The sequence below is a fragment of the Mastacembelus armatus genome, chromosome 7, assembly GCF_900324485.2.
Source record: "Mastacembelus armatus chromosome 7, fMasArm1.2, whole genome shotgun sequence".
Lineage (NCBI taxonomy): Eukaryota > Metazoa > Chordata > Actinopteri > Synbranchiformes > Mastacembelidae > Mastacembelus > Mastacembelus armatus.
Window position 1 is genome coordinate 10,765,213 of NC_046639.1, and position 20,559 is coordinate 10,785,771.

The 20,559-nt window shown below is 39.6% G+C and overlaps 1 protein-coding gene across 5 annotated transcripts; it reads right to left on the reverse strand.

The window, feature by feature from the left end:
• Positions 1–1,769: 1,769 nt before the first annotated feature.
• LOC113145665 (natural resistance-associated macrophage protein 2-like) lies at positions 1,770–19,627 on the reverse strand. 5 transcript variants are annotated; one of them, XM_033325305.1, is made up of 17 exons: positions 19,280–19,627; positions 18,227–18,316; positions 17,480–17,628; positions 17,067–17,189; positions 15,527–15,634; positions 14,203–14,322; positions 13,127–13,233; positions 12,917–12,987; positions 12,754–12,821; positions 10,181–10,336; positions 9,918–10,076; positions 9,711–9,797; positions 8,781–8,900; positions 8,349–8,498; positions 7,017–7,090; positions 6,769–6,922; positions 1,770–4,455 (listed from the first exon to the last, which is right to left on the reverse strand). In XM_033325305.1, exons 1-17 carry the CDS (start codon positions 19,299–19,301, stop codon positions 4,348–4,350), a joined length of 1,866 nt encoding a protein of 621 aa, XP_033181196.1. In that variant the 5' UTR covers positions 19,302–19,627; the 3' UTR covers positions 1,770–4,347. The 5 variants fall into 5 exon arrangements, with proteins under 5 accessions (XP_033181196.1, XP_033181197.1, XP_026188432.1 ...); XM_033325306.1 differs by having other exon boundaries at positions 1,772–4,455; positions 17,480–17,631; positions 19,280–19,391; XM_026332647.1 differs by lacking the exon at positions 15,527–15,634 and having other exon boundaries at positions 1,773–4,455; positions 19,280–19,621.
• Between the last annotated feature and the right edge of the window lie 932 nt (positions 19,628–20,559).

Consider the following 20,559-nt stretch of genomic DNA (forward strand, 5'->3'; position numbering starts at 1 on the left):
AACAGTCCATGCTCCCTGATTGGTCGGTGAACGAGAGGGGGTGTGGCCAAGGCATTCCTCCCTGTCCCGCACGCCCCGCAGCGAACACATTCCAGTGCTGCGTTTAACGAGATCACATTGTTTGAAAATCATTAAAATAAATAAAGAAACATCACTTTTTAATTTCTCAACACTATTAACATACAGCTAACAAAAGCCAGCCTTTGTTAAATATTACTCTTAAATTGTACGCTGGGACATAATTTCCTCGTTTTATGTAGGCTATTTATTTCCTTTGTTTTTATTAGATTTTTGACCAATAGGTTATTTGCATTGCTTGACTGTTATTTAACTTTTAAATGTAATGTTGCTTTTTTTATGCTACCCGCTTAATTGGGGTTCACCTGTACTTTACAATAACCATTTACGATATTTTGTGTGTAAAATACGTACATCATAATATCTGATTAATATAGAAACCAAAAGCAGAATATGATTTGATCCAATTCGATCAAATCAGTAACGGACCAGGGCTATGCACGATATATATATCAGTCATAAACGCTAAACATGCTGTGTTCAGATGTATCTTTTCTTGTACTTAAAAAGTGCAACACGTCACTTTAACACCTCCGATTTCGTAGTTCCTATATAAACATAAAACTGTATTTATTAATGCATTTATTTGCAACTTTACCTGTGGCATAACTTCAAGTCTTAACCTTCAAAGTAAAAAAAGTAGCCTATATAATGCACGTAACGACCTCAGAGATTGCCAGCTTTTCTTCGTATGAAAGACGACCCTTGCCTCCCTGAACAGCTTTATTTCAGGAGGGTTGGGTTGGTAGATACAGCTCTGTGCACAACTACACGGCAACTCAACAGTACATTGGGGGTAACAGAGGGCAGAGTGAAACCAGTGACCCAGGGTTCTTTCATTTTCTCTCTCATTTCACTTGCCTTCACTGACAGTAGTAAAATGAAAGTACAACTTGTTTTTTCCCAAAAAATGCTGGGGGACTTTGCTCTGGGAATCAATGTGTTATGGCATTCACTAAGTATTTGTGCTGCAATGTACTCTAGGCTTACTATGAAACTGCTGGTCATAAACATTACACAATGGTTGCATCATGTAAGAATCCAGCTTAGCCAAGAACAAAAAACGGTTTTTATTTGGATCTAAACTGACTGAGGAATAACAAAGTGGCTGTTTCTATTACTTTAAAATAAATTATACTCAGTGGAAGACTTCCTGTTTTTATACCTAATATTTTTTCATTATACTGAGTTTAGTAATTTCCTAAGCAGTTGGCATTCAGCACTATTGTTTTACCATGTTCAAATAAATAAAAGTGGGCTTATCATAATGCTCGACAATGTGGTCAACCAGTGGGCTTCCATTGGCGGTTCTGCAGGCTTTCTTATGTGCTGGAAGTAATCACACTGATGCTTGTGCCGTAGTGCACAGTGAGCAACTTGTGTGAAAATAAAAAGCAGCAGATATGTATGTTGATAGATCCGTGAAACATATACTTGCATTAGAATGTGTAGATATAGAAAGGGAAAAGAAACAAGCAAAATAACCCTGTTAATAAAGGAAAATCTACAAATTTAAAATGGATAGCCTACCCATTCCAAGCACATATGGGACCATTACACCACAAGCTCAGCCAGTGCCCACAGTGGCCACAATGCAAGACATAAACAAGAATGGCCCCACTGTTTGCATTCCTGGTGTTGGACATTTTAAGGCAGCACTGACTGACTGTGTAAAAATATATACAAAATAAGTATGGACCGCACAGCTGGAAAATGTCATGTGGTTTTGAAGTTGATGCCACTGTTTACTAAATCAACTTGAAAGTCATTATCTTTGCCTGCTCTCTGGCTTGTCTTGCCCTCTGTTTGGTAATGTTGCATGTGCATTCCTCTGAGAAGACAGATACACTGAAATAAGGATTGAAAACATGTTAAGGAGGTTAGGGTGCAGCAGTTGTACCCCTGGAAAATCAGTTTGTAACATGTAACTTCAAACATCCAATAAAATTTAAAACTGCATCCTTCTTTCATTAGTCAACAGTTAATGCACAAGCACATAAAAACAATAAGGGGAATAAACCACAAGGGCACATTTCGACCTTGAGACCTGAAATTCACCACAGTTGAAAAACAAAGAGTGAAAGGAAAAGGAAAAAAATACATCAAAACAAGTCATGATGCAAACAAATCTAATTATTTTTAAAGAGTCCTGCCTTACAGAAACTATGTCATGCCATGTTGTGGTTTATTGTATTTATTCAGTGCAAAGGTTTATTTGGAATACAAATGGACATTTCATTACTTTTTAAAATTAATTTTGGAACTGCAGGAACTAAAGATGAACAAGAATTCTAAGTTAGGAAAAAAGCAAAAACAGAATTAAATCATGATTCAACATTTTTTTTTCTAAAAACAGCTTAGTCTGTTACTTCTCAACTGCAACACAGGAGAAAATACACCAGTGTCTGTTAAACTAGTATAAAGTGTATTATCACTATTTTTTTGTAAATATACCTAACCTAACAAAGGGCACTAAACCTAAACGATCACCACAAAGTTAGATTTAAAAAATTATTAATTTCACTAAATTAACTCCCTAACACCTGGTACATGTGACACATTTTACCAAAAATGTGTTGAAGTTATACTGTATAGTAAAAACAAGAGGTGATGACACAAAGTCACCCAGGAATCTATAGTGTCTGCTTATAGCTTTCTGTGCATTATCTGCTCTCAAAACATGCTTTTGCCAAACTAGCTGTTGAAATGTGCTTGTAGCATCTGAGCCTCATGTAAGGCTGGGACTGTAGGGTCTACAATCATGTGATTTGCTGGAAGAGCACCCCCCCCCCCCCCCCCCGCCCACTACGCAGGCCTGCCCCTGAGTGGCCTTTGCTAGGCTATGTTTCCAGGAAAGGGGCCTACTGGACAGGCTGTGAGGCCTAGGCAGGGAGACATTGGCTCATTGAGAAAAACAAAAACAGAGAGGGGCGGTGGGACGACTCTCCCCGCTTACATAACTCTGCCTCCATGACAGGGAGAGAAAAAAAAAAGTTGTCCACCACAATGCAAAGAAAAACCTGTCCATCGGCCTCTCCTCGGCTTGCAAAGGCTGAAGCACTATAGGACTGGAATTCAAGGAACACTGAAACCAGCAGTGCTTGCAATTGCACAATAGCCGTAACTTTGTAGACATAGGCTACCACCACCACAGTCATGTCAAACAGCAGTCACATCTGAATGTACAGTGGGAATATTACAGTCAAATCCTGTCACTGCAGCTACTTGGTTTTGATTTGCTTAGCACAGTAATTCCCACTCTGTGCAGTTGTAACAAGGCATAAACACATGATGATGAAACATTTAATGTATTGTGTTATATAGTATGTGCAGTGTTGGTAAGACATTTACTATATCTGGGGATCCTCACCTGTGGCTTGCACTGCCCCCTTGTGGCTAAAAGACAAACTGCATGAAGATGGAGTTTAAAGAAAAAGCACCTCTGTCAGCAACAAAAATGTTCATTTTTAAAAGAAAATCTGAATTTTTTTCTCACTGCTGCTGTAGGCAGCAAAATTATATTTAAAAATGTTTTGCATTTGATTGCAGGCTTTTAGGAGGACATACACAAAAATAGACAACACATACAGTAGAAGCAAGGTTATTTTGACTGCAGGAGGCTGTTCATAAGCACCATCCGACCTGCAGCAAACACCATTAGCCACAGTTCCTTAGTTCATCATCACTTAATGGGTAAATGTAATTTTAACAGAAACCTAAACAAATTGAAATTAATGATTGTTTAAACTGGTTAACCCATCTGTCCAACCATTTCATGTCACTAATCTGGTTTACTTTACATTCATTTGATGAATTGTCTCACTAAAAATTAGTTATATTCTGCTGGGAAATACTGACAGAAAAGAAAAAAAACAAAAAACTGGTTTCACACTTTACATTTTTTGTCAAAATAAGATTAAACTGAATTTTATATTGTATTAAAATGATCTTGAAGTATTGCATTTAGTTTGATGAGCAAAGAAACCCTAATATTGGAATTTAATTTGTTATTCTGTCTCACAAAATTCATGCTTGTTTTCATAATCAATATTTATAACTGCGTGACGAGATGCAGACCATAATCACAACAATCTGCTTCTTAACGTAAATAACATGTATCTATAGCACCATTCATACAAAGTTTACACACTTCTACCAAAAATTAGTCAGCAGCAAAGAAATACTCACTGTGGTAGAACATTTAGCTTGCTCATGTGCTCTTGCCAGCTGCACCTTCTAAATTAATGTTTACTTTAACATGCATTTGATTCAGGAGTCAAACTCTGGCTGCTGCTCGATCAGGATGGTCTTGTCATTTCCTCTCCCGGTGGCTGGTTCCAAGCAGGACACTCCCAAAGCTATGAGACACAACCACACCTGCAGCATAGACAGACACACAGGGACAATTACTACTCAGTAAATTATCTACAACATCAAGATCACATATTTTTGAATCCATGAGCATCTAATGGAAATTATTTCTGCTGCAGTGTAATGTGACTATGTTTACTTATGCTTTTCTTTATACCTTTTTAATTTTCTAAGTTATACCTGAATGGAGTATACCAACATACAACAAGAACCTATCTGTTTTTACCAACAGGCTTCAATAATACATTGAAAATGTAGAATAATAAGTTATAGTATATAATAAATATATAAAGTACAAATTACTCATTCACTTACAAATAATCACTAGCACAGACAGTATCTCACAGAAGTGAGTACACCCCTCACATTTTTGTAAATAATTTATATCTTTTCATGTGACAACACTGACACTTTGCTAAAATGTAAAGTAGTGAGTGTACAGCTTGTATAACAGTATAAATTTGCTGTCCCCTCAAAATAACTCAACACACAGCCATTAATGTCTAAACTGCTGGCAACAAAAGTGAGTACACCCCTAAGTGAAAATGTCCAAATTGGCCCCAAAGTGCCAATATTTTGTGTGACCACCATTATTTTCCAGCACTGCCATAACCCTTTTGGGCATGGAGTTCACCAGAGCTTCACAGGTTGCCACTGGAATCCTCTTCCACTCCTCCATGATGACATCACAGAGCTAGTGGATGTTAGAGACCTTGCACTCCTCCACCTTCCGTTTGAGGATGCCCCACAGATGTTTAGGTCTGGAGACATGCTTGGCCAGTCCATCACCTTTACCTCAGCTTCTTTAGCAAGGCTGTGGTCATCTTGGAGGTGTGTTTGGGGTCGTTATGCTGGAATACTGCCCTGTGGCCCAGTCTCCGAAGGGAGGGGATCATGCTCTGCTTCAGTATGTCACAGTACATGTTGGCATTCATGGTTCCTTCAATGAGCTGTAGCTCCCCAGTGCCGGCAGCACCCATGCAGCCCCAGACCATGACACTCCCACCACCATTCTTGACTGTAGGCAAGACACACTGTTCTTTGTACTCCTCACCTGGTTGTCGCCAGACACGCTTGACACCATCTGAACCAAATAAGTTTATCTTGGTCTCATCAGACCACAGGACACGGTTCCAGTAATCCATGTCCTTAGGCTGCTTGTCTTCAGCAAACTGTTTGCAGGCTTTCTTTGTGCATCATCTTTAGAAGAGGCTTCCTTCTGGGATGACAGCCATGCAGACCAATTTGATGCAGTGTGCGGCGTATGGTCTGAGCACTGACAGGCTGACCCCCCACCCCTTGAACCTCTGCAGCAATGCTGGTAGCATATGTCTATTTCCCAAAGACAACCTCTGGATATGACGCTGAGCACGTGCACTCAACGTCTTTGGTCGACCATGGGAGGCCTGTTCTGAGTGGAACCTATCCTGTTAAACCGCTGTATGGTCTTGGCCACCGTGCTGCAGCTCAGTTTCTGGGTCTTGGCAATCTTCTTATAGCCTAGGCAATCTTTATGTACAGCAACAATTCTTTTTTTCAGATCCTCTGAGAGTTCTTTGCCATGATGTGCCATGTTGAACTTCCAGTATGAGAGACTGAGAGCAACAACACCAAATTTAACACACCTGCTCCCCATTCACAACTGAGACCTTGTAACACTAACAAGTCACATGACACCAGGGAGGGAAAATGGCTAATTGGGCCCAATTTGGACGTTTTCACTTAGGGGTGTACTCACTTTTGTTTGGTACACCCTGGACAGGAATGTGATTTTCACTTTCCTATAAATCCTTTATAACTCAGACCTGAATCCTACACCTGGCACGTCTGTTTCTATTTCCCTTATTAGTGCCCCATATATACTGGCCTGTTTTCTTCTGTCCTCTGTCAGATTGCCCATCATGCTTCTGTAGTCATAGCGTTCCAGCCATACCTGCCAGTTCCAATTTTCCCTGTGTTTTTGCCTGTTTTGGATTTTCTGCTCAACTTTGCATGAACTACTGGACTTTGTGTCTGCCCACTGCGCTAGATTAGACTAATGTCTATGTCTGGACCCTCTGTTTGCCCACGTATGATCACTAAATTTGGTTGGCTGTCAGTCTACATGATGATGGGCTAACAGGCAGATAAAAGCATTGTAACTATCTCTAGAGATTATTGAAATTTTGGCTAAGCACTGTAGAGACTGTCATACTGTGTAAGTAGGTGAAGATTAAATTGCTGCACGCTTTGGTCAAATAGGTTTTAGGTTCAAAATGGAACAAAATCAACCATAGTAAAATCTGTGCTGTTATATCTTTTCTATTTAACCATACCTACCAAATAACCCACAAATGTCAGGTATGCTATGGAGAGGAACGCTGCCAGCACATACAGCCACACACTGTCAAGTGCAGTCACATACACGATGACAAAATACATGTTGATGGCACACACAACCAAGATCACCAGTCCTCCTCCAACCTTAAATACCCTGCAGAAAGAATACAACAAATATGTTTAAAGTAAATATGTTGAAATCAGTGGGGAAGAATTGCTTTTGTGTCTTTTGGTGAAATTAAGCTTACAGTCCATTGGCATACTCAGTCATGAGGGAAGGCAAACTGGTGAAAGTGAGGATGGGAATGAGGGCGAATGGGAGCTGCAAGAGACGAAGCAGAATAAATATGTGATATATTACAATTTAGCAATGGCACTGCTTTATCCTCTGCAGCGGCAACCTCTTCGTCACTGGTTTCTGGTGGCAATACTGTCCACTAGTCTGTAGAATAGTGAGCACTGATAAAAATATTAGTAATATGATGAAACAGATTCTTACTAATTTTCCATATTTTTGTGCACACAGTGCAAAAGATTTAGACATGTTAGATGTTTACAGTAGATTCTTATCCACCATTTAACACCATCCTCCATCCTGACAACAAGCTAAACCATCCAATCAGAGGCAAATGTTCAGAGAGCAGAAGAACAAGGTCTGCATCAGATGGAGAGACTCCGTCACAGAGTCCTGATCTCAGCATCATGGAGTCAGTGTGGGATCACTGGACATTTAACAGCTTTCCTTTGCTAATTACTCATAGGGTTGGAGTTCAAAAGCCTTTCATAAGAAACCAAATAGTTTCAAAGCCTCTATTAAAAGGCTACTACATTGATTTTGTATTCCACACAAAGTTGTGGAATTTGAAGGAAAAAAATGGTCAAAGCTGATACATAAAACATCCTAATTTTGGTCAAGCTCCAAAATGCTGGTTCCTACATTTCCCACAATGTAACTCTAGCACCTTTTACTGGGATTGCAGACATTGTACTAGAATAAACATTTTTCACATTCCACACCCTTAGTTTGTAACCAAGACAATGTATTCATTAATTCATTAGTTTACAAGCCAAAGCTGAAGTAAACCCTGTTGACACATGTAGGGGTTATTGTCTCATATATAACATATACAAGCTTGTTTTCAGATGCTGAGCAATATTAACCATGATGAGTAAACTTAACTTCATCTGTAAAACTGGTGGTGCATTGCCTTAAATTTGCTTTAGGGGTTTAGCATTCTTAGGTAGCTAAATTCTAAAATAATATTTAAACACTAAAATTCAAAGGTTGACTTTGTAAGAGTTAATAGTCTTGTGCCAGATAGCTGTTCAAGCCTTGACTAATAAACAACAAAGAGAAAAAACAAAAAAAATGAGAAAGTAAGGTTGGTCAATCAGATTATTTTACAAACTTGGAACTGGATCCAAAATGAAGGTGGTTATTGAGACCTATTCCTACTTTCCAAGAAATTGCCGTGAAATGAAGGATAATACACCAGCAAGACAAAAAAAGCAAACGTGGAAAGGTGTCAGTGAATGCTTGGACGAAGCTGCCAGTGAACCAGTTTCGTCCCCTGGCTGACCTGCATGCTCTGCAGCACGTTGAGAAAGTCGTTCATGCCTGTCAGGTGCTGCATGTCCTGGAAGATGGCCACCAGCAGGGTGGGCGCGATGGCCAGAGTGCGGGTCAGCAACACCCGAGCAAAACGTGACCAGCGTAGATTCAAGAAACCCTGAAAGCAAGAGATCATCCTGTGACATTTACAAGTGTCTGTTTTTCATGACTTTATTTCAGCAAAGCAAATAGTGTGCTGCAGTATCAAATTAGCTTGCTTAAACAAAATGAGCTAAGATTTGATGTAAAGCTAAGAAGACAGTCCACAACTGAAGCATAAATCAAATATGGGAGAAAATATCTGATGTCAATGTAAAAGGCAGGGCTTAAATATTCACTGTTCATGCTGTGTGTGTGTGTGTGTGTGTGTGTGTGTGTGTGTGTGCGCGTGCGCACTAACCTCCATGACAAACTGGCCGGAATACGTTCCAGTCATAGTGGAGCTTTGACCAGCTGCAAGGATACCCACAGCCCAGATGTACAGTGCTGCTGGGCCAAAGAAACAGCCCAGCACCACTCCCTGCCACAGACAAACGGTCAACAAAGTCGAGGAGACAAATTCAGCTGTCATGCTTACATATACCAGAAGAAAACAGCTGTAGCCCCAGGGTGATTGAATCGAAAGAATAAAACGGATAATGAAAAAATTAGCACCCTAAAACTTGTAATTAAAGCTGCTTAAATCAATATTTAAATTTAGAAACTATTTCATTTTAAAACGAGTCGCTTGACAAAACCACAGAGAATTGTGGTTCTGCATCAACAGTGCTTTGATACTGTACATAACTGAGTTTAGTCATGTGACAAGTTCAAAAAATGTAAACAAACTGCAACTTGCAGGATAAATATTTAACAAAAAGCACAGCTAACATTTCTTGAAAAAGATCATTTAAACAGTACATGGGCAAATTTTTGGTTTACAAAATAAAATGTCAGAAATTCAGAGGAAAAGCAGACCTTTTGAGCAATGCTCTTAAAAATACTTTTATTTCGCAGTGAAACAAATTCTACCACAAATGGGAGTCCTTTGTAACTGCATGTTTCAAAAACCTCATTAATTCCAGTTTCTCCTTCACTCTGTCCATGAAGATCAGTCCAACTATCATGTGTGTTAGTCAACTTTCCAGTAAAAATATGTAATTTCAGTTTGTTGTTCCAATTCTGATCTTATTATGCCTGTCTTTAAAGTGCAAAACTATTTAGCTAGAATTAGTACCTGCTAAAATGTATTAAATTAACCCTGCTCAATATGCAAAACTGTGCCACAGAAAGGAACCTAGTGTACCCTTAGATCATAAAGCTGTGGTATCAGTAGCAGGTAAACACATACCCCCTTGTAGATGTCCACCTGCAGTGTTTCATTGTTCAGAGGGAAGAGACTTGAATGAGGACTACCTGTTTGATTGCAGACATTGTACTAGAATAAAAAAAATAAAAAAAATAAAAAAAAACATCTATAGCACATTTTTGAAATTCCAAAAGATGGCTTGAAATCTTCCCCTTATTTGATTATGAAAGAGGCTGCAGAGCTACTCACCACCTCTATGTTTGTACGTTTGTAGAAAGCCTCAGCAAAAACAGCTACTACAAACACATTGATGAGGAAAGACACAAACAGTGCGATGGTTGATTCAATGAAGAAATATTTATTGGCTTCTTTAACTTCTTTCTTGTTTGAACGATCCACTTCTCGAGACTGAGGGAAGATTTGCACACTTAATGATTAACATAACCAGTCAATACAGTTTCATACAGCTATTTAAAAAGACAATGCTTCAAAGATAAAGTCAGTGACTGCACCTTGACAAGAGCGGAGTGGAGGTAAATGTTGTGTGGCATGATGACAGCTCCTACGATCCCAACAGCCTGGCCCAGTTGAACAGGCCCGCAGTCTTTGCAGAATGGCACAAACATCCCCATCAACAGCTGGCCTTGGTCTGGTCTCACCGTCATATACTGAGAGGGAGCAGAGAGTGACTGCATATCCTTATAAAACATGTGGAAACATTTAGAATATGGAGAGAAGGAATCGCTGGTGACACAAAGTGAGTTTGGAATTCAACTATCTTCAACCACGTTTGTCTGACAACGCCGTTACTACATTTAATGAAATGATTCCATCTTTATCTACATCTATGCCATGTGCCAACACAGTGGAGGGCAGCTGCATCAATCCTATTTTCTACCAAGTTGATTATCTTGTTGACAGTGCTGCAGCCTCTTGATACTGTGGCTCCTCTGAAAAAGAAGGTAGTAAATCAGAGGAGACTAACTCCATGGTACAGTTCACACATCCGTACCTTAAAGCAGGCATTGTGAAAGCTGGAAAGGAAGTGGTGTTCCACAAACTTAGAAGAATTTTACCTAGCCTGGAAAAACTAATAACAACAACATAAAAAAATCTCTCTATAAAGCCAGAACTGTATACTATTCATCACTAACAGAGGAAAATGAGAACAATCCCAAGTTTCTTTTCAGCACTGTAGCCAGGCTGACAAAAAGTCACAGCTCTGTTGAGCCCAGTGTTCCCTTAGCTCTCAGCAACGACGACTTTATAAGTTTCTTTACAAATAAAATCATAACTACTAGAGATAAGATTCATAACATGCTTCATACAGCTGCCACAGCTGAATCTTCTACTTACAGTAGCTCTTGAATCATCTGTTAGACCTCAGTAATGTTTAGACTGCTTTTTCCCCATAGAGCTCTCGGAACTAACGTCAGAGCTGCTTCATCGAAATCATCAACGTGCCTCTTAGACCCCATCCCGACCAGACTGCTCAAAGACACCCTGCCATTAATCGACTCATCGTTACTGGACCTGGACAGTTTATCTCTAGTAACAGGCTACAGACCTCAGGCTTTTGAGATTGCAGAAATCAAACCATTACACAAAAAGCCTAGTCTTGATATAGGAGATCTGGGTAAATATCCAATATCCAACCTACCCTTTATTTCTAAAATCATTGAAAAAGCCTTTGCCAAGCAGCTATGTGAACACTTAGACAGGAATTAACTATTTATAGATTTTCAATCAGGATTTACCTTGACCTGCTACATCTTAGTGCTGCATTTGACACTAACGACCACAGCATCTTATTACAGAGAATGGACAATGTGATAGGGATTTTAAGGAACAGCATTAAAATGGTTCCAATCTTATTTATCAGACAGATTCCAATTCTTCATCTTCATGATCAATCTTCCACACACACACAAAAGTCAGTTATGGAATTCCACAAGGTTCTGTGCTAGGACTGATTCTCTCCACCTTATACCACATTGTATATACTTCCCTTAGGTAATGTTATTAGGAAACACAGTAATAATTACCATTGCTATACAGATGACAGACAGTCATCTATTTATGAAACTGGACGACACAAACCAGTTAGCCAGACTTCAAGCATGTCTTATGGACATAAAGGCCTGGATGACTAGTAACTTTCTACTTTTAAATTCAGAGCAAACAGAAGTTACTGTATTTGGACCTCAGAAATAACTTATCTAACAATATAGCTATTTTAGATGCCATAGCATTGGCCTCCAGCACTGTCAAAACCCTTGTAGTTATTTTGGACCAAGACTATGTACTTTAATTCACACAAACTGCCTTCTTTCATTTGCGCAATATTGCCAAAATTAGTAACATCCTGTCACAAAAAGATGCAGAAAAACTAGTCCATGCATTTGTTACTTCAAGGCTAGATTACTATAACTCATTACTATCTGGATGTATCAGTAACTTCATAAAAAGCCTCCAGTTAATCCACAATGCTGCAGACAGAGTTCTGACAGGAACTAACAGGAGAGATCCTATTTCTCTCATATTAGCTTCTTTTTATTGTCTGCCTGGAAAATCCAGAATAGAATTTAAAATCCTTCTCCTCACGAGCAAAGCCCTTCATGATCAAGCTTATGCACACCTTAAAGACCTCATAGTACCATATCATCCTCATAGAGCACTTCCTCTAGATGTCAATGGGAGGCAGAGCATTTAACTATCAGGCTCCCTCTCCTGTGGAACCATCACCCAGTCTGGGTTCAGGAGGCAGACACCCTCTACACTTTTAAGGTTAGATTTAAAACTTTCCTTTTTGACAAAGCTTATAGTTAGGGCTGGCTCATGTGACCCTGAACCATCCCTTAGTTATGCTGCTATAGGCCTAGACTGCCTGAGGACTCTCCATCGGTGATGTAATGTGATATGTGCTCTGATCTGATCTCCTCCCCTCGCATCTCCTACCCTCCCCTCCCCTCCTCTTCCCATGCCGTGTCTAGCCCTGCCCTGCCCTCCTCTCCGCTCCCCCTCCTCTCCTCCACACAGATATGCAGATATGTTAAATGTTTTAATATATGTTAAATGTTTGTACCTCATATCCAAAGGTAATGGTCATAATAGCAATCAGCAAACCAAAAAAGGCTTCAAGCTTCCTCAGACCTGCAGAAAAAGAAAGGGGATGCTTTATTTATTGTTGTTACAGAAAGTACATTATTTTGCTGCAATTTCACAATGATCTTTGTAATACAGCTTACCATACTTGTCCAAGAAGAGAAAGACAAAGGTGTCGATGATGGTGATGAGAACACCACCCCACAATGGGATCCTTTGTATAAACAAAAGCACATACAGTGGAAATAATCAATACTAAAAAGTGTTGTCATCAAGCCATTTTAAAGGACTCATCAAACTTTTAACTTCATCCCAACAGTCATTATATTGATGTCTGAGTCTGTTTATACCACCTGCCAGATGAGAGGAGGCTGAAAGCAATGGCGCAACCAATGACTTCCTGCATGTCTGAGCCAATGATCGCTACCTCCACCATCAACCAGAGGATGATACGGGGTACCTGGACAGGTGACATGGGTTACTGTCCTATAATGTTTTGCTCCAGGGCCACTCCACTAATTTTGAAGATCAGCTTACTTATCATGAGTGCTTTGTTTCAGTCTGTGAAAGCAGTTGGGTAATGTCTTCTGCAGCTCTAGAGGAGCTTTTGAAAGTTGCAAAAATAACTATCAACATAGTTACAGTGGGTACGGAAAATATTCAGACCCCTTTAAAGTTTTCACTCTTCGTGTCATTGCAGCCATTTACCAAAATCAAAAAAGTTCATTTTATTTCTCAATGTACACTCAGCACCCCATCTTGACAGAAAGAACAGAAATGTAGAAATTTTTGCAAATTTATTAAAAAAGAAAAACTGAAATATCACATGGTGAGACTTGGTTATGGAAGTGCTATTCAAAATCACTGGTACCCACCATGATTAAATAGGCTAGGTTATTTAGCAAACACAATCAACTAATGACAGATTACTCCTCAGGCAAAATCAGTGATTGTGTTTTAGATATCAGTGCTCATGCACATGTACAAAAGGTAAAAGTGGTCAGAACAGAAACAGAACAAAAAGAGCTGCTCATATGCTTTTTGGCCATGTGGTTTTCTCCTCAAGTATTAGGGTATTAGAGATGTTTTCACACAAGCTGCATTTAGAAATATATCCACATGAATAATTCATTCACACACCCGGGGTTTAACTATAAATTTAAACATTTTATCAGAGTATTCAGTACTCTTGTTTGGTAATTGAATTTTGCATCATATAATCCAAGGATTACACCACTGGTAACAAAAGTACTGGTTATGCACTGAGGCAGTTTCAGTAAACTAGGACTTCAAACGATTCAGATCTTTTCTCCACTACTGCTGAAGAAGTCTTAACGATGCATTTGTTTTGGGAATTAATGACCAGTGACAGATATTGCATAGAAAGGGAAGTTATTAACAGCTGAGATAACTGCTATTACAGACTCACAGTGTGGTACTGGCGGTTACAAACTTCAGCCAGGTGCATCCCAGTGACCACACCTAGCCGAGCTGCCAGCCTCTGCAGCAACAGTCCAATGACGGTGGCTCCCAGTAGTACCCAGAGCAGCTGACAGGACAAGAACAGTCATCTGTTCATCAGCTGGATTAGATCTCAAATAAGTCACACTACAGACAAAACCGACAGATTCAGGCAGTGCTCATCTGATAGTGTAAGCTACTTTCTTTCATGTGGACTTCAGACATCTTGCCTGTGTGCTCATTCTGATATTCTTGCAGGTCATGTGACCACACCCAAGCAGCTGATAAGTTCATGTGAAGGACATTTGCCTCTTAATTCTGTTGTCCTCATGAGTAGTTGCTGTTACCCTATTTGTATTTGAGCACTGCTGAACTCTTTTTACTTAAATCAACAAATATTCAGCTTTCCCACAGGTTCTCAAACTCTTGGTTTCTAGAATTACGTGGCTGACAATGGTAATTTTAGCAACACTTTCACTTCAGGTCACATTTTTCTGGATGGATGAGAATATTATCTGTGTCTACTTCCCCTTTCACTACATACTTAATACTTCTGTGGCAAATCTAATAATGATGAAGGAAGTCTAATTTTATTCTGACTGTAGATGAGGCTCTTTCTCCTTCTGCTGCCAGGGAAATTATACTTTCACCAATGTCAGTCTGAGTGATTTTCTGTTTGTTAGAATCAATATATTTATGCTTTAATAGAAGATAACATATTGTCAGGTACATTCTTGCTTTTGTATTTTTTAAAACTTCACTTCAACAATGATCACTATATTCACAGAAGTATCAGTCATTTCTCAAAATATCTCTGGTTAGTAAATGCGTTTTGAATGTACAAAAAAAAATCATCTTACCAACAATGGGACACGATCAGTGTCAGGTATTTTAGTAACACACAAGTGTGATGTTTTTTTTTTTTCAATATTTTTGGCCTTATCACTGTGAAAGGCAATAGGGTGCGGGACTAAAAAAGATCACATAGTGAAATACTACTCATTCACTTTAACCTTCCTCCTATGTTAACCTTCTGTTACCACCTCTTATGTTAACGGGTCAGTTTTGTCCCGTGTCTTAACTCGGCTGCAAAATACACTAAAAACAACGATCTATCATCCAATTTGTTTCTCATCTCTTGGTTACCTTGTTAAGCTTCCTTATCCATGAAAAAAAATGGTTTTAATATTTTTGGTGTTGGCCTCTGGGCCTTTTTTTGTCAGTATACCCCTCAATTTAAGTTTTTGCATCACAGGCTGCCCAGATTTTTATGCCGTACTTCCCAGGCTTACTGGGCATGTATTGCTGGAAGGGGCATTTTCCTCGGAAAGGGACAAGACACCTCTGGCCCTGGGTTGAACATCAGTGGAAGGAGCTGCACCGATTTCTCCCAGACATCCCTGATGGGGGCAAGCTTGTCAGATCTTGATCTGGCATCTCTGTTGTCAAATCTGAGGACTCTTGATATCATTTGAAAAGTCTGAAGTAACATTGTTGCCTGGAAAATATATTCTTGCCTGTTGAAGTGTCCCAGAGACTATCAGTGGCTTCATTGCAAGATCTGTACACTCCAGCAACACGAAGAAGACCAATATAAGCATCCAGGTATTCCTCATCAATGCCTTTCCACGTCACCATGGAATTTTTTTCCTCCAATGTTTGTCATAGCAATGATGATTCTTTTTAGTGACAATGGCATAAATAACTCAAAAATGTTTTGATGTCACTGACTCTTGTTACAGCAAACCTTGGGATTCTAGGGGTCATTTTGATGACATTTGAAGCAGCTACCCTGTCACGAACATCATGAGGTACTGAGCTCCAACAGATCTTCCCATTTTTGGACTTGAATCTGTCAGTGGGAGCAGCTTCACCACTGGTGAACTCCTCATCAGACTCATCAGATGCGTCTGTGCTTTCTGGATGATACTCCACATTGTTTCCTCCCCAGAAACCGGCTCATCTCTATAGCTATGTCGCTCTGTGTCCTCTTCCTCATTTTCACCAAAAATATCATCAAGTACTTACTCACTTGCTCACTGTAAATCTTCTTCTCATTTTGGATGCTGCAAATTGGAGATGTGCACTCTGCAAGTCACCAACTCTATACCGACATACAGGCAAAATGAGAATCCCCTAAAGCTCATATGATTGGGAAAAGAGCTGGCTGTCAGTGTGTTGGCTGATAGCACACTTATGATTTCAGTTTTGGCTCTAATTATTGCTTAATAATCCTATCTTTATAACTGGGTCGGAAACGACCCTAACAACACAAATGTCATTATTTCAACCAGAGCACTTTATAATTTAGTGAAATCCTTTTTATTTTTTTATTTTGTTGAAATATAGGTTCCTGACAAAGACAAAAAGCCTAGATGCAATAAACAAATGTATGTGTTTCTTTTATGCATTTAAAGCCTAAAACGGGTCGGTGCCGACTCTAACACAAGAGGAAGGTTAATTCAAGTCTGTTGTCCTGCCAATTTTATAGAGTGAAAACGCCCTGTCTTTTAGAAAGTATTATTTTTAGTTGTTCACAGAAGTGCACTTTGAACAACTACAAGCAGCAGAGTAAGAGTAGCAGTGCATGTGCCAGATACATTCCCACAGCCATTTAACTGTGAGGCATCAAGTTTTCCTGTGTCTTATGTCAATGTAAACTGTACATCTTCAGGCCTTGAGGTGTTGGAAAGGCAAAAGAAATTTTAAAGACATCACACTCTTCTTTATGAAGAGATGATATATATTTTTGACTCATTTCTGATATGGACAATCAGTCAATTAAGCAAGACAGTACCTGAAAATGAAAATAAATGGTACTTGGAGTCCTACCTTAAAGTCAGCTTTAGCACCTGACTGTAGGTCAGACTCTATGTTACCAGGGTCCAAATACGCTATGCTCATCAGAAACCCTGGCCCAGTGAAGGCCCACAGCTTACGGAGGCTAATACCCCTCTGCAAGACAATGAAATACAAGCTGTTATACTAATACAGTATTAAGTGCTATGTGGAAATTAGCATTACTTTAAATTAGGGGCAGATTCTCTAGCATTAACCTCTTCTGTCATAGTACACATCATTTTATATCACAGTAATATGTCATGACATTGTGCCACTACAGTCACTATAAACAGCATGAAAATAACAATTGTATATTGTCAAATGTATATTGTCTTACAATATATATCTCCATATTGCCCACCCCTTCTTTAATTATAGGCACTTCAAAGAGACCCATGGGTTACCTCGTTGTCCTCCTTTGGAACAGGGACCTTCTGCTCAAAGTAAGCACCAGAAATCGACTCATCATTCTCTTTCTGCAGGAAGACTGAGGGGGGAGAGACGCTGTGTGTGTGTGTGGTCCGGATGACTGCTTTCTCTTCAACAAAGTCACCTGCTGAAATGTGACAGAAACACTATCAAACTACGAAAAAATTTCACGTCATGGATTTACATCACCTGCAATCCTACAATGTAGTTAGAGCGCGCACACACACACACACACACACACAACTGCACAGTAAATGTCTCTGGGGAACACACACTTCCTAACAGTCTGCTGACAGGTATAAATTTAATGACCACAAGTGCATTATAAAGAGGAAATGACTGAAATGGCTGATAGGCAGAGCAAAGGTACTGTAAATGTTATAAACATTTAGTTTTTATCTTTTGGTTTTTTACTAATTAAACTGTCTTAGTGCAATAAAAGCACCTGTCTCAGATGTCCAGATAGTGTTTTCAGCACTGTGATTACATTTGTACTATTACAGGCTTGGATGCATGAAGAGATAGATGAAAAACACAAAATAAAAATAAATAACTCATTTAAAACTAGCGGGACACAGCAGCTCTGTGTACTTAATCAGAGTGGTGCTTTGAGCTAAATGCTAACATCATTGTGCTAATGAGGTTACACTACCAATGTTAATATGCTGATGATATTTATCAGGTATTATTTACCATGCTCAATAAAAAATAAACCTGCTTACCTTGTTTTCCAATTTGTTCTGGCTCCTGATCTGTGAAAACACTGGGAGGTAGAGAGGAGATGTGGATGTTCTCACGAGAGGTGTCTCTGACTGAATGCAAACAGGTAATTTTACTGGATTACACTCACTTACATGATCATAGTTCAAACAAAACAAAATCCCCCACAGAGAAACTTAGAGAAGAAAGTGCACAAGTATATTATATGTTAATTTATCCTAAAAGAGGACTGGATTAACTGAACCATTATTTCTCAGACACATACCAGTATTCTTGTGCCAGGCTTTCTGTGTGGCAGTTGCTTTGAAGCAATTAAAACAAAACACATCTTTATCTAGGAATGCATATATACAAAAACTTGGCATAACACAACATGTTGTTAAAGACATCACTGTATGTTAAAAAGTAACCATCACTCAGCAGGTCCAAACACTGTCACACATGGTATTTCTCAGTGTGTGTATGGTCTGTATTTTTGTGAAAATCTGATACAAAAAAAACCCATTATTTTATATTTTACTGTGCTGTAGATGGGTCTCCTATGTACCATCCTGGTTTCAAAATATGGGGGCAGCAAATGTTTCCATATGATGCAGATGATGTAATCCTAAATCAGACCATGATAAAAGATCTGCAGAAGATGCTGAAAATTAGTAGTAAACCAGGACAAAACACAAAGTCGTATTTCAGCTGTGCAAGCGCAACAGCAAATGGTAGATATTGCAGACAGAATTGAAAGGCTGTGCTCATATTTAAATATGTGAAGGTGTGATTATGAGACTGCTGCTGTTGGTTAATAATCCAACCTTGCTTTCACAGCAAATATACAACTTCCTGACTTTTATGGGGCCATTACATTATATTATACTCCAGCACTGGAAACAGTAAATACCATTAAGCATGATAAAGTCAAGCACGAACTCTGTCACACTATAAATCGTTGATATAATGCTTTACAAAATATCAGGGCACTTGTGAAAAGAAAGAAACATTAAACAACAGAAACAAATGGACGTACAGTCAAAAGAAATCCGCTGTACCTGTCCAGGACTCACCTGACCGCAGAAAGGAGAACATCTTTATCAGCTGCGATAGGAATCGTTTCTTCAAACTCTGTCCAAACTCTTCCTCCTCCTCACACCGACACGCAGCAGGCCCGCCGCTTACACTCCGCTAAAACGACTCATGGTCCTCGCTGCTCTGATGTTTCTTGATAACAGGCAACTTGGCCATCGTCCCCTCCGAGTGAAGCTGTGGACTTACCCGGCAGGTTAGAGATAGAGAGGAGGAGGAAGTTACAACTGACGTTTGACAAACGAACCCGTCGGCCCTCCTGATCACGTGACCTGGTTAATACGGCGAGAACGCGTGCGCGGACCCTGGACCTGGTGGAAACGAGACAAATGATCAAAAATAAAACCAATTATTAAATAAAAACAATTATTAGGCCCAAGCCCCCACCGAAGGTGGAAACGAGACAAATGATCAAAAATAAAACCAATTATTAAATAAAAACAATTATTAGGCCCAAGCCCCCACCGAAGGTGAAGGCAAGGGACTGTAATTGCTCAATGAGACAGGAGTGCAAAACCGCAAGAGGTCCGCCCAGGTAGCATCGGGGACTGACTCACATGACGTAGGGATTGACAGGTGGCCGTGGGCCTGGAAATTGTTAGGAATATTATTATTATTATTCACGTTCCGTAACGACCTCAAATTTGACCTCCTGAATATTTGCACCCAAGTCAGAATCGCGTGAAAATTTTGTTTTTTAAAGGTTTCATGCACGACCTCAAAACAATGGCTCTACAGCGCCCCCGAGAAAAGTCGAAATACATTGGGCCTATGGGAGGCCACCAGTCTGGATTCTGGAAAGGTCATTGAGTGCGCCGTTTTTGCTCACCTCGTACCCTTTCGAACTCGTCCTAGGGCTTTTGAGCAAATGAGCCCATTCTTGGTCAGCATCAGCATGTGGGGCTGCAAAAGTTATCCAAATTTTTTTGCTCACTTTCACGGTTTTCTTTTGACGCCGCCGACCAGTACGTTTTTTGGCAATCTTTCAACTTGTAATAACTCGCATACGCATTGTCGGATTTGAATCGGACCAACTGATGAATTGTAGTCCCTGTCGTCCTGAACCCATTTCATTAAACTAAATCAAAATAGGTCCAATAGTGCCCCCTGTATAACAATTTGAAAATTATCATTCACACCAAAACAATTACTTTGCACTTTATACTGCTGCATAAGTGCCCACTGTCGCTGAGGGCGGGGGTCCACTCAAGGCGGTGGTTTTGTCATTGTTATGGCAAAAATGGCCAAATATTTGTCTGGT